Raw genomic sequence first — 17,931 nt, 5'->3', positions numbered from 1 at the left:
ATCCTTTCTTACCTCCAACCAATCTTCACCTTTCCGGCTGCTCATCAAGCTTTTCAATGCTCAATTTGAATCTATCCTTGAATTTCTTGCTTCTGTTAGATCATTCCTTAAGACTTCATTCACTCTCTCAAGTTCTTGCTCTTTATGCTTTGATTCATTTAGATCAAGTTACGTGTGTCCGATCTGAATGTTCAATTTGTGACATTCATCTATTTTCGCCTTTAAGGCATTTCCAAGTTTTTTTTTCTTGATTTTCTTGCCTTCCATTCAATTCCTTAGGCAACCTAAGAATTGTAAACTCTATCACATTTTGTAAATCTTCTTTTTCTTTCATTATTTTTTCAAGTTGCTCTGATGAATATGATGTAGTGAGAATCCGAGGGTACCCCTATTGGAGGTATTCCGGATCCTTGCAAATAACCACACAACGAAAGCACAACAACAATGTAAGATCTGATACCAATTCTCAAGACTTTATTCATAAAATAACTGTTTACATGCAATATGCCTGGTTGTAAGGTCTTCTGGGTTAAGGCCAAACAATAAGCAATTACAAAACAATTTTGCAAGATCCCTCAAGATCCAATCCCCATACTAATCCCAGCTAGTCTAGTTCTACACTCTGATAGAAAGCCCCAAGGAAGATCTCAACTTGTGCTCACAAGCCCACCAAGCAATCTCTTGGTTTGCCAAGCCTGCTGCCTCAGCTACTAGCCCTTCTCAAAATTTGCTCCTACACTTCATCCTCTTCTCCCAGTTGGATGATCACATGATGACTTAATACTCCACAAAGCACCCCTACTTATACCCAACTAAGCCACAAATCGACCTAGCCCATTACAAATTAAAATAAATCCTTACATTAAATATTTGCATAAGCCACAAGTCGGCTGGAACACAAATTAAATACCTATACACAAATTAAATGCCAAAAGTTGGTTTACAGACAACTTGGGGACCATAGAGACCAAGACCAAACCGAGTGTCAGAAACCACCACCAAGCATTAGCATTCCACCAAGCATAACCGAGCTCCATCATTGACTGAGCCAACTTGGGCAACACTACTGCCGAGTCCCAGTGCAAATCGAGCCACAGTATACGCCGAGTGCCTCCTTTACGGATTGAGTCCATTCACTGACTGAGCAACTCGGGCAACACTACTGTCGAGCTCCCAATGTAAATCGAGCTTATTGTATTTGCCAAGTGCCCTAAGTATCGCCAGACGCCTTCATTAACCGAGTCACTCGGTGAACACAACAACCATGAACGACTTAGTATCGATCGAGTACCACCTCTTCACTGACCGAGTCCTCCAAATCCAAAGCCAGAATACCCCAACATGCAGGATTTCCAGCCAACCAAGGATGCTCCTGCATCAAAAGGTTTGTCAATCTCTATAATAGTGCTTCCATAAGAGATCATTTGATCAACGAGTTCCTTTCTCTTAGATCTTGATTTGTACATCTGATCTCTGAGTGTCTTGATAAATCCATCAACTTTCTTAAGCATTTCCTTCAACTTATTGTTCTCTTCTTTTTGCTTGTTAATATCTTCAAGTGCAGTCTAGGGCTCCTTTTGAATGATGCTAGATCCCGTTTGGATTCTCCTCAAGTTTATAGACTTCTTCCAAGGAACAAAGCTTTGATACCAATGTAAGGATTAAACAATATTGAGCGGTGAGGGGTGGTGGGGGTGGTGAATAAGTATTCTAGCTCTTTTAATAACTTCAAACTGATTGCGCAAATACCATATAAAGTGTGTCAAAAGTAGACTAAAAAATAGGAAATAAGGAATTGGAAAATTTGTTATTACATATTTTGTTTTCGAAGAAAACCTAGTTAAGGGAAAAACTGCGGTGGGGATGCGACCCACAATGATCTCACTACCACAATAATAAGTTACCTGTTAAAGCCATAAGTACAAAATGACAGTTTGGGAATGCACTTGCATTCAGGCACTTACCTGGAGCTCACTGCTCATATACAAAATAAATCTGACCATCAGTCGGGATCATTGATCACATCACAAAACATAATTGGATTTACTGTCCTTTACCAAACTGATTGGTAGCATTGACTATGCTTGAACTGTTTGGATGAAGCTCTGACAATCCTTTTGCATCAAATACAATCTCTGTTCCCACAATTTGCATCTACACACCATATTGGTTAACCATACATTCTCTATTCCCTTTGCAATCAAAACTTGATCTCATGTTTGATTTACTAACCCAAAAACATAAGTCCTTCTGGCTCAAAATAATGAAACATGTGGAATTCTCGACCAAAACAATAAAACGATGCTAGCTGATCAAGAGTAGATAACCTTGGTGTTGGCTCTACCCAAGTATATCATTTATCGAGACTAGTCTTTAATCAATTTATCACATCGATAGATAATTACCATACTGCCCTCTTCTTTACAAAACTGTCAACCGATACTCAAGAAATGAATCTCTCCACTGTGCAATCACTTCAAACTTTGCGATGATCTAATTAAACATAGTCACAAGTTTACTTCCATGATCTACAACCGGATGCTCTAACTCCTCAGAATTCACTCATACCAAACTGATCTATCTGACTGGCTGAACTCTGCTTCTAGTAAACTGAAGATTCTCTAAGTATCAAAGCTTCTGGTAAAGTGTTTGATCTCCAAAATGGTCAAAATAAAGAATAGTAGTTGTCATCAATGACAACATACCATGCTTTACTGATCACTCTTGCCAACAAAAACATCATTCGGGATTAGTGCAAAAAACTTTGGATTTTTGCAAACGTTCCACACATTGAAAAGTAGATTGGTGTCTTATATGTTGTTCTTCAGTCAAATCACAAGCCATTGATCTTATTGTAGCAACATATACTTTTTGATTAAGTTTTAATGTTTTTTGAAAGTTGTTTGTAAAATCATTCCTGAAAAAAGATGGTAGACTAAGAGAACCACCCTTTTTTATAATTTCCAATTAAGTCCTTTTTGGAGCCACCTATGGCAAGGAAGCCTCCGCTGTTGCTGAGAGGAGAGAGTAATGTAAAGTTTCTGCAAATTCTGTGCCTTTTCAATCAGACTTGAATTCTGTCCTTGGTTGCTGAAAATGAACTTCTTATTAATCTGAAGAATGGAGGAGTTGTCAACTTTAATTCTGATCTGAATGTTAAATATCTTTGCAATAAATATGAACTGGTATTATTGCTTGAGGGAGCAGACTTAGTAATTATTGTGTCCTCAAATTGCAATAATTCCTACCCTATATATCAAGACCAAAGGGCATGTCCCTCAAAGGGACATGACCCTACCTAGGTCGGTTTATACATCTCTCCAGAAAATCAGCGGCTAAAGGAACTAACACAAAGTTAACTAACATAACTATTAGTTATGATTAGTGTACAATGTAATCTCATGTCCAAAGATTGCCGCCCATTCTAGAGTCAAAACTGATGCATATATATTCCATCTATGATCTAATAGGCGAAGATAAAAGTGTGGTCTTCACTTTCTCAGACCAGTATAAGATTATCGATGTTAATATTTAACAAGTAATCTCACTTAACGCTGCCTAAAGTTACAACTTTGTAAGTTGTGGTCACAATGACTTACAAAATTTCTCACTCACATTGTTTTTGGTTGAAAGCTTCAAATAAGTATTCTGGCTCTGTTAATAAATTCAAACCAATTGCACAAATACCATATAAGACTTGTCAAAAGTAAACTAAAACATAGCACAAAAAGAATCGGAGAATACATAACACCATATTTTTTTTCGAGGAAGACTTGATTAAGGGAAAAAACCTCGGTGGGGATGCTACCCACAATGATCTGACTACTGTAATAAGTGCCTTGTTAAAGGCATAAGTACAAATAAAAGTTTGGGAATGCAGTTGCATTCAGGCACTTGCCTGGAGCTTATTGCTCATATACAAAATAGATCTGGCTCTCAGTCAGGTTCATTGATCACATTACAAAACGAAATTGGATTTACTGTCCTTTACTGAACTGATTGGTAGCATCCACTATGCTCGAACTGTTCGGATGAAGCTCTGACAATCCTTCTGCATCAAATACAATCTCTTCACACAATTTGCATCTACGCACCATATCAGTTAACCATACCTTCTATATTCCCTTCGCAATCAAAACTCAATCTTATGTATGATTTCCTAACCCAAAAACATAAGTCTTGTCGGCTCAGAATAATGATTCTTGTGGAATTCTTGACCAAAACAGTAAAGCGATGCTAGCTGATCAAGAGTAGATAACTTTGGTGTTGGCTTTACCAAAATATATCATTTACCGAGTGTAGTGTCCAATCAATTTGTCACAGCAGTAAATCATTACCAAACTGCCCTCTTCTTTCATAAAACTGTCAACCCGATACTCAGAAATATATATGTCCATTATGCAATCACTTCAAGCTTTTCAATGATTGAATTAAACATAGTCATATGTCTACTTCCATGGTCTACAATCATATGCTCTAGCTGCTCAGAATTTGCTCATATCGAACTGGTCTGTCTGACTGACTGAAATCTGCTTTTGGTAAACTGAAGATTCTGTAAGTATTAAAACTTTTGATAATGTGTTTGATCTCCAAAATGGTCAAGATAAAGAATAATAGTTGCCATCAATGACAACATACCATGCTCTAGTGATCACTCTTTCCAACAAAATCATCATTCGGGATGAGTGCAAAAGACTTTGGATTTTTGCATCCATTCCACACATTTAAAAGTAGATTGATGTCTTACGTGTTGTTAACTCACAAGCCATTGATATTATCGTAGCAACATATGCTTTTTGATTTAAGTTTTAATGCTTTTTGAAAGTTGTTTGTAAAATCATTCCTGAAAAAAGATGAATAGACTAAGAGAACTGCCTTTTTTCATAATTTCCTGTTAAATCCTTTTTGGAGCCACCTATGGCAAGGGAGCCTCCTCCATGTTGAGAGAGAGAGTAATCTCACTTAACATTGCCTAAAGTTACAACTTTGTAAGTTGTGGTCACAGTGACGTACCAAAATTCTATCCAACATTGTTTTCGGTGGAAAACTTCACAAGTTTGAGCAATCTCTAGCACACTAGGGTGGATAATCTCATCGTTGTAGCTGCGAATTATTTTCAGCCTCCCAGCTTCTGGATAACTGATCATAGATCTTGTAATAACCGCAATAGGTTATAACAAGCAGTTGGCCTACATACAATGCTCTAATACCATTGTAACATAGCTTGCCAATTCAGACTTCAAAATGCCAAATAGAGGCTTAAGGAATATCGTCGAACGCTTTTAATGGAACCTTGTTACTTGTTGTTTCAATGTTTCAGCTTGACAATGATTGCTTGAAATGAAGTAAACTGTGATTTAAATGCTTTCAAATGGCTATTAAGATGACAGTGAAAGAACCATAATGCAAATGCAGGTCTTTTTGTATTTTGAATGCATATATATGGTTAACACAATGTAAATATGCACCTACAACAGCTAGACATTAATTCAAATAGTTGGCATAAAAATTAAATATGAGAGAGACAACTCTTGACACCAAAGTTCCTAGTGACTTCTCATATATCATAACCAAATTGCAAAGGTTTATTTAATGAAGGTATTCACTACACTTACAAATGCTGAATGCTGATGCTGATATGGTAAATTATGGTTGCAGAATTTAAAGAAAACCCGGTATGAAATGCAACCTGTATTTTGGCTCCAAATGATTGCTTCTCTCACACGTTGCAAGGAGATCGCTAGGCAGCTATGTTTGAAAACAAATTGCTTTCCAGAAGTCCCAAATGACCTGACATGAAGGTTGGGCACTCTTGCAGGCTCACGTGGCTAATATGCTGGGTGTGGCCACCTCATAAACTCCACTATCACTGATCAAAGAGCTGCAATTTAAACTATTAATTACTGATTTAATCTCTGCAACTTAGTCTGATAAAATGCAATTCAATCTCTGCCAAATTCAATTCCAATTAAGCACAATTGTGAGCCACTCTTTGTAACAGATATCAGTGTTTCTTCAACTCCTCAAATGGTAAATCCTTCAAGAAATCCACGTTTCTCCAAGCTGCAAAACTGTTGAACAAATTACACCAATTTCCAAGAACTCATGCCAAAGACACGTCAGATAACAAATGCATAATGAATTCCCCTTTCTTCAGAAGGCCTTTTTATATAGTTAATGCAAAAAACACTTGCTTTTTGCTTTTTATCATTAAATGCATTTGCTTCTATCATGAGCTCACATTGGCTCAGGAAAACATTAAATAATTGGCCTCCTTTATAATATATTCATTTAATGCACTTTTAAAATCAATTGGCTCCAGTCATTAAATAACATCATAATAACTTTATCTTTAATAAAGCAACTTTATTAATGATAAATAATATTAATGTACTCAATAAAAGTCACTCCACTAGGTCAAATGGATGGATGAGTCAGCAACTGTGCAGACCATGAGCCAGGTGCCATTTCAAATATAGTAACTCCTCATCAATGACTTGCACTAAATAATAAGTCTGTGCATGACTGCTCCTCTCATCAATACTAAATCTGAACACTACCGCCAACGGTTTAGGCGCCTTTCTAAAGATAGAAATCCTTACTTTCTTGAAATACAAATAGTAATTGCGTCAAACTGAACCAATCAAAGAGCAGTCCTGAACTCTCTTGTCCTCTAATGTGAAAATTGACTTCCATTTCTGCCAATTAAGATTTCCACACCATCTGACTTAGCCTACAAGGGCAACTGGTAGGCTAATCCAAACCACCAACCATGATGAGCTAAAAAGGGGACATTAGAGATCCAAACTTCCATATGCGTCCTTTACTTCACCCAGTCAATCTCCTTGTCTAAGCTCTAGGAAACATCTAAAAGGTTAGGCCGACTAAGATAAATTGACTTATTTTATTATTTTCAGTTTATTCTAAAATTAAATTAATTAATTAAACTCATCATTATAAAATGAAAATTAATTTTGGACAACTTAACCGATTAATTGAATTAAGTCAATATAAATTTGCAACCATCACACACATAATCATTCTACCACATGTAAAAGATGCTATAATTACTGAAAGTCCCAGATCTGTGCGAGACAAAACAGAGTATGTCAAACAGAGTAATTTCTTCTGCAGATTATTTATTCTTTGTCAAGAAAGAGTTGATTATGCCCTTTTATAAACGAATACTTATGGAAATTATTTTGTTACTATACATTCCACTATAAATTTAGTTATCAAATACCTTAAATTTCACTACCTTTGGTTGTTTTAGAAATTCTATTTGGATGTGTTTGTTTACTTAGTGCAAAAGAGATGTTGTCAGTGAAATATCCCAAATGGATATTTGCTCTGCTGCTGCTATTTGTTTAATTATATAAATTATATTTTCTTCTAGATTTTTCTTTGATCTTATAGAGCTAGACAGAAGTTGCAGAAGAAGGTTGATTTGTAATGTCCCCATTTTAGTAGTTGTCCGGTTGTGTGACCGTTAGCCTTTTATTTTATTTTATTTTATTTATCCCACATTGCTTGTGAAAAGTGGTCGACCCTATGAAGTCGGAATAAAGGGAGAGCTTGTGGCAATTGTTAGGCAAGGTTAAATATGAGAAGAAATTGGATGCCTGAGTTATGGATCTGTTCTTGGCATTAGAGGACGTCTACCCTCTCTTGTGACATTCTAGACGTCATTCCCTTGGGTTTTGGCCTTTGGAATTCATTGCTATTAGCTTCATTAATAGGCAGCTTGGGCGCATTTCCAGCTACAGGCGAATTGGGTGTTTGGTCATACCATTCTCATTCCTTGTCCGATACTTATGCCGTTGTGGAAGAATGTTTTTATGAGGGTCTTGGACTGATTGAAGGCAGTTTTTACTGCACCAGCACTGTAGTGTGGCACTATTCATATTACTGTAGCAACAAGTTGGGAAATTATGATTGGAATAACATGTTATAATACTAGAGTAATTAGTGAGTTGGAAAGTTTGCTATGTATTTGATTTTATTAGCTTGAAAACTAATATTTTTTCAATAGTAATTCAATCTTCAGTTTTGCATAAACTCTTTTTTGTTCATGTTATGTGGTTTCAAATCTATGAAAAGACATTAAAAACACTATGAGCAGTTGGTTTGGTTTTTTGGGCATTTCCAGGGTGCCCATTGTAGTGGTATCAGAGCTTTAAGTCCTGCCATTCTGTGGAAGTCTTATAGGGAATTTGGGACAGCCGGATAGAGGGAAAAGTGTTTGACAAAATGTCAGAACACTAAAATCAGAAATTAAAAGGGCTAAGCATTTATGTTTGAGCATGCGACAGGGGCTTTATAATTTCCACAATACCAGTGCTAGACAAATTAGGAGTTCAGACTTGCAGAGCGAACAATCTAGTTCATCCGTGTAGTGGGACATACAATCCAGTCATACAGACACAGAGGAGATATTCTTTGAACAAGACAAAAGTATGGGTGACTGAGATGACAGGGATACAGGACTAGGCTGAGGTAGGAATACTTTTCCAGATCAGGAGGAGGTAATGTTCAGATGGTTACTGGGTACATTAAAGGAAGGGCAGCGTATGCAACAGGAGCAGAATAGGTGAATGGATATGATGTTGCAGCTTATGGCTAGATAGATGGGTGTCAATATTAATCCAGGTGATGCCAACAATGGAAACGATAACAATAGGGGCAATGCTAATAATGGAGGCCAAGGCAACAACAATGGTCTTGAGAATAACATTAATGGTAATAATGGACATGGCAACAATGGGAATGAGGCTGATAACTTTAGACATGTTGCATGCCCAGCTTGAATAGCGAGCTCAAGACCTCTTCTACCCACCTTCCCACCCAGAGATTTGGTTCAACCAGTTAATGAACCGCAAATTATCGAGTTACAGGATTAGTTTAGGAGGGACTTGGAGGCTAGTAAACTAAGGTTTTAGGTGGATATTTCCCTCAAAGATTATATGGACTTAAGGATGAGACATATGCCCAGATCAAGAGGGAGAAATCAAAGCCTTGAGCTGAGAAAGAAAGTTGGAAAACTTTCTTTACCTTATTATGATGCTTCAGGGAAGATGACTGCATGAGCTTGGGTGCAGAAGGTAGATACATACTTCAAGCTGAATTCTATGCTTGAGGAGGAGGCTATCAAGTATGTGGCTAATGATTTGGATGGTCTAGTGCATGAGTGGTTGCACCATGGCATGGTAACCCTGGGACATAATCAGATCACATCTTACGAGTTCACTGAGAGACTCATAGAGAGATTTGATACCAAAGATTCCGAGTTATAGTTTAAGGAGTTGGCATAACTCAAGTAATGGGGATCAGTTGAGACGTATATCAGTGAATTTCAGAGGTTAGCTGTGTTGGTTACAGATATTTCAGAGAGGAGGTTAGTAGTGTTGTTTATGGATGAACTTTCAGATCCCTTGAGGGGTTGGGTCAAGGGGCATGACCCAGCTACATTACAGGAGGCTACTAAGAAGGCTTGCGACTTAGCACCTTCTTCTTTTAGGAGCAGATTTCAGCATAGGGATTCATATATGAAAAAGGACAAGGAGAAGGACGAAAAATCTTTTCACAAGGGTGCTTAGCCAAAAAGGGATAATAAGTTGGATAATGATACCCTGAATGAGTTGAGGAAGAAGAAGCTATGTTTTCATTGTAGAGAGCCTTGGGACTTATAAGTGTTCTCTCAAGGCTAAGGCAAATCAAATGGAGTATTTCTCAGCAGAGGAGTCACAGTCAGAGAGGGAGGATCAGCACTCTGACTTAGTCGAGGATAGCACTATAGAGGAGAGCAACATTTTTGAGGATGAGAAGTCATTGGTATAATTAACGGGGGCTCATAAGGAAATCACATTTAAGGTTAAGGGTACTATCCAGGGGCAAAAAGTGATCTCACTCATTGATGCTGGGGCTACGCATAATTTCATAGATGCATGATTGGTAACCAAGAGAGGTTTATAGACTGAGGAGCACGCTAGGTTTAGAGTCATGGTAGTTAATGGTGACAAATTATTATGCACTCGGAAGATATCTAATCTTCACATTAGGTTTGGGGATGGCTATAAGTTTGAGGATGAGTTCTATGTAGTAGACATGGGAGACTATGATGTCATCCTCAGCATGACATGGATGGCTTCGCTATTTGAGTTCACACTCAACCTAGCAAAGTTGGAGATGAGGTTTCAACATGAAGGCAAAACTATTGTACTTAGAGGACTTTCAGACGGGTGCTGCAGAGTAATCTCCTTGAGGAGAATGCAGAGACTGTTTTGGCAGGATGATGTAGAGTGGGTGACATAATGTTTTACTATGCTAGCCTCATAGGAACCGCAGGTGAAGAGTCATCCAGTAGATATCTAGGAGATACTTGATTGGCATGCTAAAGTTTTTCGTGAGATTCCGCATGGGGTTCCTCCTGACAGAGGGATGGAGCATGTTATTAAACTCAAGGAGGGAGCCAAACCAGTTATGATTACTCCCTATTGTCATCCTAAGAAACACAAGGATGAGATAGAAAAGACGATTAAGGATTTGTTGGAGATGGGGCATATCGGGCCTAGTAAGAGCCCCTTTGCTTCAACAGTAGTATTGGTAAAGAAGAAGGATGGGACGATGCACATGTGCATCGATTACAAGGCATTAAATAAGAAGACTATTAAGAATAGATATCCCATCCCACGGATATATGAGCTGATTGAAGAGTTGCATGGTGCATGCCTTTTTACGAAGATTGATTTACGGTCAGGGTATCATCAGATTAGGATGAGAGTGGAGGACATTGAGAAGATAACTTTTTGGTGTCACTATGGCCACTTCGAGTTTTTGGTTATGCCATTTGGGCTAACCAATGCCCCTGCTATGTTCCAGAGATGCATGAATTAGGTATTCAGGGGGCCGCTTAGGAGATTTGTCCTGATTTTCTTTGATGACATTTTGGTCTTCAGTAAGACTTGGTAGCACTTGGGAGGAGCATTTACAACATCTTGAGATGGTGTTGTCCATTTTGTAGAAAGAGTCACTATATGCCAAGGAATCTAAGTGCGAGTTTGTGTTGACTGAGTTACTATACCTTGGGCATATCATTAGCGTAGATGGAGTTCAGGTAGATCCTGAAAAGATTAGAGCTATTGTTGATTGGCCTACTCCTATGAACCTTACACAACTTAAGGGGTTCTTTGGTCTCTGCAGGGTTTATATGAGATTTATTAAGGGATCTTCACAGACCGTTGCACCCTTGACAGACCTTACCAGGAAAGGGGCCTTCACATGGACAGGGGCAGCTCAAAGATGCTTCAATCAATCAAGAAGGTGATGTCATCATGTCCAGTATTAGTTCTACCGGACTTCACAAAGCCATTTGAGCTTCATTGCGATGCGTCAGGTGATGGGATTGGGGTAGTCTTGATGCAGGAAAAGCATCCCATTGCTTTTGAGAGTAGGAAACTCCGTGTAGTGGAGAGGAGCTATTCCATCTATGATCAGGAGATGTTGGCTATTATGCATGCATTGGCCAAGTTTCGATCCTACCTAGTTGGGGGGAAGTTTGTTATCAAGATTGATCACAACAACATTGAATACTTCATGAGTCAGCGTGATTTGAATGATAGACAATAGAAGTGGATTACCAAGTTGCAAGCTTATGACTATGACATTGAGTTTGTCAAAGGTAAGAAGAATGTGGTGGTAGATGCTTTATCTAGGAGACCTCATATTTGTGCTCTAGCTGAGATTACGGGAGATTGGAGAAATAAGATTACGACAGAGTATGCAAGGGACACTTGGGCTTCTGGAGTGATTGTAGGCTCCAAACAGGATGATCGTTATGTGGTGATGGACAGATTGATCAAGTTCCAAGGTAGGATATATTTGATTCCTTCATCACAATTTAGAGAGGTAATAATGAAGGCATTTCATGATGCACCTACAGCTGGACATCTAGGGGTCTTTAAGACCTAGAGGCAGATCCGTGAGTGGTTTACATGGAAAGGGTTCAAGGATGATGTTCAAAAGCATATTAGGGAGTGTGTAGTTTGTCAACAGAATAAGGGAGAGCACACATATCCTGCAGGGTTGTTATAGCCCTTGCCCATTCCGGATAGGAAATGAGAATGTATTTCTATGGACTTCATCACAGGGTTACCACGAGTACAGGGGAGAGATTGCATCTATGTGTTAGTTGACCAGCTGACGAAGTTTGCTCACTTCTTTGCTATTCCATCCACTTACACAACAGCACTAGTGGTTGATCTTTTCTTCAAGGAGATATTCAGGTTACATGGGCTACCTAGTTTCATTGTTAGTAATCGAGATAGTAAATCTATGAGTGCTTTTTGGCAAGAATTGTTTGCGTTGTGTGGTACAAATCTTACACCTAACACTAGTTATCATTCGCAGACAGATGGGCAAATAGAGATTGTGAATAAATAGGTGGAAGGATATCTAAGGAACTATGTGATTGCACAATAGAGGGCTTGGGTCAAATGGCTACATATGGAAGAGTATTATTATAACCCCACTTATCATATGTCCATCAAGATGACTCCATTTATGGCATTGTATGGTAATGAAGCACCTAGTTTCATGGATTTGGTTTTGGGGGATAGTAGAGTGCCCAAAGCAAAAAACTTCTTGCAGGATAGTCAGGATATTTTGAGGGTGCTCAAGGAAAATACATAGCAAGCCCAAAATCAGTAGAAATTGTATACTGACCAACATTGGCTAGAGTGCAGCTTTGAGGTTGGGGATAGAGTTTACTTGAGGCTACAACCATATAGATAGTTATCACTCAAGAAGAGCGGAGTAGAGAAGTTAAAGCCTAGGTTTTATGGGCCCTACAGAGTGATTTGCAGGGTGGGCAAGGTTGCCTACAAGATTGAGCTTCTAGAGGGCAGTCAAGTGCATAATGTGTTTCATGTCTTGAGGCTTAAGAAAGGCATTGGTCATAGAGTTGTGCCTTCTACAAATTTCCCACCATTAGATCAGGAGGGGAAGCTCGTATTGATTCCTGAGGCTATTTTGGATACCAGGGAGAGGACTCTACGGAACAGGGTGATTAAAGAATATTTAGTTAGATGGAGAGACCTGCCAGAGGAAGATGCTACTTGGAAGAGTGAGCAGGTGTTATAGCAAACAGGATTGAGATTGCTTGTGGACAAGCAATTTCGAGGGGGGTGGACTGTAATGTCCCCACTTTAGCAGTTGTTCGGTTGTGTGACCATTAGCCTTTTATTTTATTTATCCCACATTGCTTGTGAAAAGTGGTTGACCCTATGAAGTAGGAATAAAAGGAGAGCTTGTGGCTATTGTTAGGCAAGGTTGAATATGAGAAGAAATTGGATGTGTAAGTTACGGATTTGTTCTTGGCATTAGAGGGCATCTGTCCTCTCGTGTGACATTTTAGATGTCATCCCCTTGGGGTTTGGCCTTTGAAATTCATTGCTATTACCTTCATTAATAGGCAGCTTGGGCGCATTTCCAGCTACAGATAGATTGGGTGTTTGCTCATACCATTCTCATTCCTTGTCCGATACTTATGCCATTGTGGAGGAATGATTTTTGAGGGTCTTGGACTGATTGAAGGCAGTTTTTACTGCACTAGCACTATAGCGCGGCACTATTCATATTACTATAGCAGCAAGTTGGGAAATCATGACTGGAATAACATGTTATAATGCTGGAGTAATTAGTGAGTTGAAAAGTTTGCTATGTATTTGATTTTATTAGCTTGAAAACTAATATTATTTCAATAGTAGTGCAATCTTCAGTTTTGTATAAATTCCTTCTTGTTCATGTTATGTGGTTTTAGATCTATGCAAAGACATTAAAATGACTATCAGCAGTTGGTTTGGTTTTTTGGGCATTTTTAGGGTGCCTATTACATGTTTCTTTTTGTATTTTTCAGAGTATAGGTATTACAATGAATAAATAACAGTAACTGATAAAATAGAAGTGATAGAAATCATATGCAACAATACATACTATTTTGTAAATGATTCTAAAATCGTACCAACAGAGTCTGATTTATTTTAGAATAGTACCAATACAGATGTACTTCAAACAAGGTTGATGCCAGCTGAAGATGGGAACCAGTTACAACCAAACAAGTTCAAATGATAGAGACCTAGTTGTTGCAATAAAACAACTCCAGTCTGATGCAAATAAACACTTCAGAATTCCTCTTGCGAGCTGCTATAAGGAAAAGCCAGGCTGAACCAAAATGGCCGCCTTCCCAATAAATCCATTGCCTGCAAAGTGTGACTGCAATACTAGAAATTGATCGTTTGCCATGATCAAACTGTATGCATGAGAACCTTCAAATCTGATCTTGTTGGGGGCTACGACCCAATAAATCTGCTCTCAACATTAGGGTTTGCAACGTAGGTGAGGAATGCTCTTCCAGAGCAATGGCGTCCAAAATAGGTTTACAAGATGATAAAGATACTCACCTTTAGGTTACCATCTCCTTATATCCCCTCTCCAAGGCAAATTGAACCTTAAAAGATCCCTAAAGTGAATTTCATTTGGACTTTATAATATAACATTATTTCCCCAATAAAGGCATCCAAATAGAAAGAAATCATTACTTTATTAATGACAAACAGCTCCAAGCATCAAATAAGTTGCGGCAAGTGATAATCAAATAGTAGAGACTGAGCTCTTTCCATTGAGCTATCAGACATAGGCAAATCAATCCAAATGGAGCCAAAAAACTCCTTATTACTCTAAAATGGCTAAACAGTTAGCCTTATTTAAATTATTAAAATGCTAACTTAGGAGAATATTTAATGTATTAAAATATTTCCCTAGTAACCATGGAACAACCCAAACACTTCCAAAACAGGAAGCTGAGTTTGTCACCTGCCTATGATTGATACTGGACAAGCTGGGCCAAATGGCAGTCTCACCCTCAAATCTAGGGATACTCCTAAAAAATAGGGAACACACCCAAATCTCCTGAAAGTGAGATTAGGGGTGTTCTCATAGAACCTCAACTCTGGAAAATGTCATCACCTCCTAAAAGATAGGAATCTCCTCCTACAATCAAGGAACTGCCTCCTAAGATCAAGGAACTGCTCTCAACTGATCTACTACTGCCTGTAATACCAAATCCGGATGCTGTAAACCCTAACTGAGTCCCTAATCACTAGTGCCAACCTATGAGACTCCATAATAGGCTAACTCTCATGTCACTGCTATACAGAGCTAAAGAGGGGACATGACAGTCATAAGCTTTATAAAGATTAAAGAAACATGTGTGACCTGCACTTTTCCTGATTTTAGCATTTTACTTTATGGATGTTTCATTTAAATGAGAAAATAAGCAAAATTAGTTCATTTATTTTTACATGTTTGGTTTAAGCTTCATGATAGTATTTTTTTTCACTGAAGATGTCCTTAGAAATTTGCATTTTGGCTGCAAAGTTTGTTTTGACAGGGGAATCAGACCTTCTACAGCATGCTACACAGCATATGAAGAGAATAGCATTTGATGGACAACGTAGCACTCAAGAAAGACTTTATATGAAAAAATTACGATGCTCAGTAGAGAATATTGATGGGTGTCAAGAACTGACTTTTGTGCAGTCTGTTCTCATCCCAATCAAGCAGTGGACTGATAAGCGGCTTGTAGACTATCATAAAAACTTTCCTGAGGTATGCTTAACCATATTATAAATGTTTTTGAGCCTTTTCATTGAATGTTGTTATGCTAATGAGCAATGGTCAGGAAAATTAAATTAAGTCTATTATGATGGATAATAAAGAGGAAAAGCTATACAATTCAAAAATGAAATTTTGATACTAAAAGCTCCATTCATCAAAAACTATGCAAAGAAGAAATATGAAATATTTGATATCGCACACATTTTTGATGGGAGCAGAGGAGTATCCTGTCATTTACAATTACTATTAGTAGATTGAAATATCAGTTAAACTTGGGCTTTAGCTTGTTGCAATTGATTTATATTTCACTGGTTACTTTTCTGGATGAGTCTCAGCAACCCTGATTTAGAGGAACTTTCTCTATAAGTAGAATTTTATGAATTTAATTAATACATACTCTTTTAATGGACTGAATAGCATTTGTTTCAAGTTGTAGCTTCTTCATCTTCTAGAGGTGTCTTCTTTTGGTGCTTCAACTGTTATTCCTGGCAACTAGTTGCAGTTCCATCTACATGCTTTGTTTTACAGGGAGCATTGATATTGGAAGATAAATTCAATTTCAATCTATTTCATAAAAATTAAAACATAATATAGCATGTCCAAAGTCAGCCATTTAATTACTTGCTTTCTGAAGAGTTGTGCAACATACTTGTAGAATAATCAGCTTTATTTCTAGATTTGATCACTGTAATGTTTCTTGCTCGTGCTTAACTCTGTAACTCATCTCAATCTCTGCACAGCTACCCTGACAATCTGTTTTATATATGGAATCATTCTATTTATAGTTGTTCCCTGTATTATTTTCCTTTTAGATGGTAATTACGCATTTGTAGGTATTGGAGTAACTCTAATTTATGGTGTAAACCTTTTGTTCATAATCTGAGAATTCTAACTTAAATTGTTTATTATCTTTTATCCACTGCGAAGAAACTTTGATCTTTGATACATTTATAATTTCTGTTCTCCACTGCTAAGAAAATTTGAGCTGCAATACATTTATGATTTCTAGTGACTGATTCTAAAGGAACTTTTCTTATTTATATTTTACGTTGATCACAATTATGTAGTGTCCTTTCATAATTTTTACAAATCTAGATTGCTGAGAGTAGCTGCCTCATGTCATTAGTGGATGTTTTGAAAATAGTGTTTCTGTGGATCTAGAGCAGAGCGACTGTTTTAAATAGTTCTAATTAGTCCCAATACTATGCTAGTTTGATTGAAATTGTCAGACAAACAACAAATTGTTTCATGGATGATAAGTTACGTAACTGTCTGATCTTTAAAATCAGAATGAAAGTTAGCCTAACAATTGGTTAAATTGAGACCTTAAGCTTTAAGTAAATTTAACATTGGTTAATTTATCTCAGAGTAACATCATATTTCCTAACTAGATTTAAAATGTTACTTCAAGAATTGTTTCATTGGTAGACAATTTTGCAAACTTTATGGAAGACAAATATATTGGATATAGTATAGAGTAATATTCAATTTAATTTTGAGTTGATCGCATAGTTTCTCTCTATCTCATAGTAATATTCTGCAAATTTCATCCAAAGTAATGAATTTGCTTAGTGATCTCAAAGATGAGAGGACAGCAAGATCTAGTTTCTCTGGCTCTCAAGATTGTCTTTTCGAGTAAACAGAAGGAATGGCCCAATTTTGGGTTCCCCTTTATTTCTAATCTTTCTGTAGAAAAACTTGAAGAGCAAGCCCTTGCTTTTTTTCACGTGCAACTGAAATAGTCTTATCGACGTTAATTGGCCATGTGGGAGAGAAAGCCTGGACTAATTCCTATTTCGTCTCAACCACTTGTTTGATAGCATAAAATCCATGAACTAGTTGGAGGCCAATGTATATTTAGTTATTTACTGTTCAGCATATACTTTCAATAAGTAAAAGAATGGCTCACTATCTCATCATGTCTACAAATTCACTCACAGCTCAAGTTTTTCAGTCTTGCATCATTACTATCTTTTCCAGAAGATACGTATGCAAATTTTTTTTGAAAGGGGGCTTTCAATAGAGTAAGACCCAGTAGAGAAAGATGATCTATATTTGATAAGGTTATTTAGAAGAAGAGCAATGTGATGCAGATCTCTAGTTTTCAAAAGCATTGAGACTAAGAAAGAATAGCCTAAGTTCCTAACCATGTTGAAGCTGAGGCACAGGATCTTCGTAAAGCATTTCTACGATTAAATGAGGTGATTTCAAGATATAGCCGGGATCTGGAGAAAACACAACTTCCAATCTTTTTATTGA

The 17,931-nt window shown here is 37.5% G+C and overlaps 1 protein-coding gene across 2 annotated transcripts in view; it reads left to right on the top strand.

Moving 5' to 3' along the window:
• LOC149542215 (plant/protein (DUF810)) overlaps nucleotides 1-17,931 on the top strand; it is a 307,344-nt gene that overhangs the window by 112,724 nt on the left and 176,689 nt on the right. For both annotated transcript variants that reach the window (XM_089797228.1, XM_089797227.1), the window contains exon 13: nucleotides 15,433-15,663. In XM_089797228.1, the coding sequence (XP_089653354.1) occupies nucleotides 15,433-15,663 (231 nt within the window). The remainder of the gene's footprint in view (nucleotides 1-15,432; nucleotides 15,664-17,931) is intronic.

Source organism: Cupressus sempervirens, chromosome 8 (genome assembly GCF_028749045.1).
Source record: "Cupressus sempervirens isolate cs-2001-9-10 chromosome 8, ASM2874904v1, whole genome shotgun sequence".
Taxonomy (NCBI): Eukaryota; Viridiplantae; Streptophyta; class Pinopsida; order Cupressales; family Cupressaceae; genus Cupressus; species Cupressus sempervirens.
Note: the sequence above shows the minus strand (reverse complement) of the source record. Positions and strands in the feature narration are given on the sequence as shown.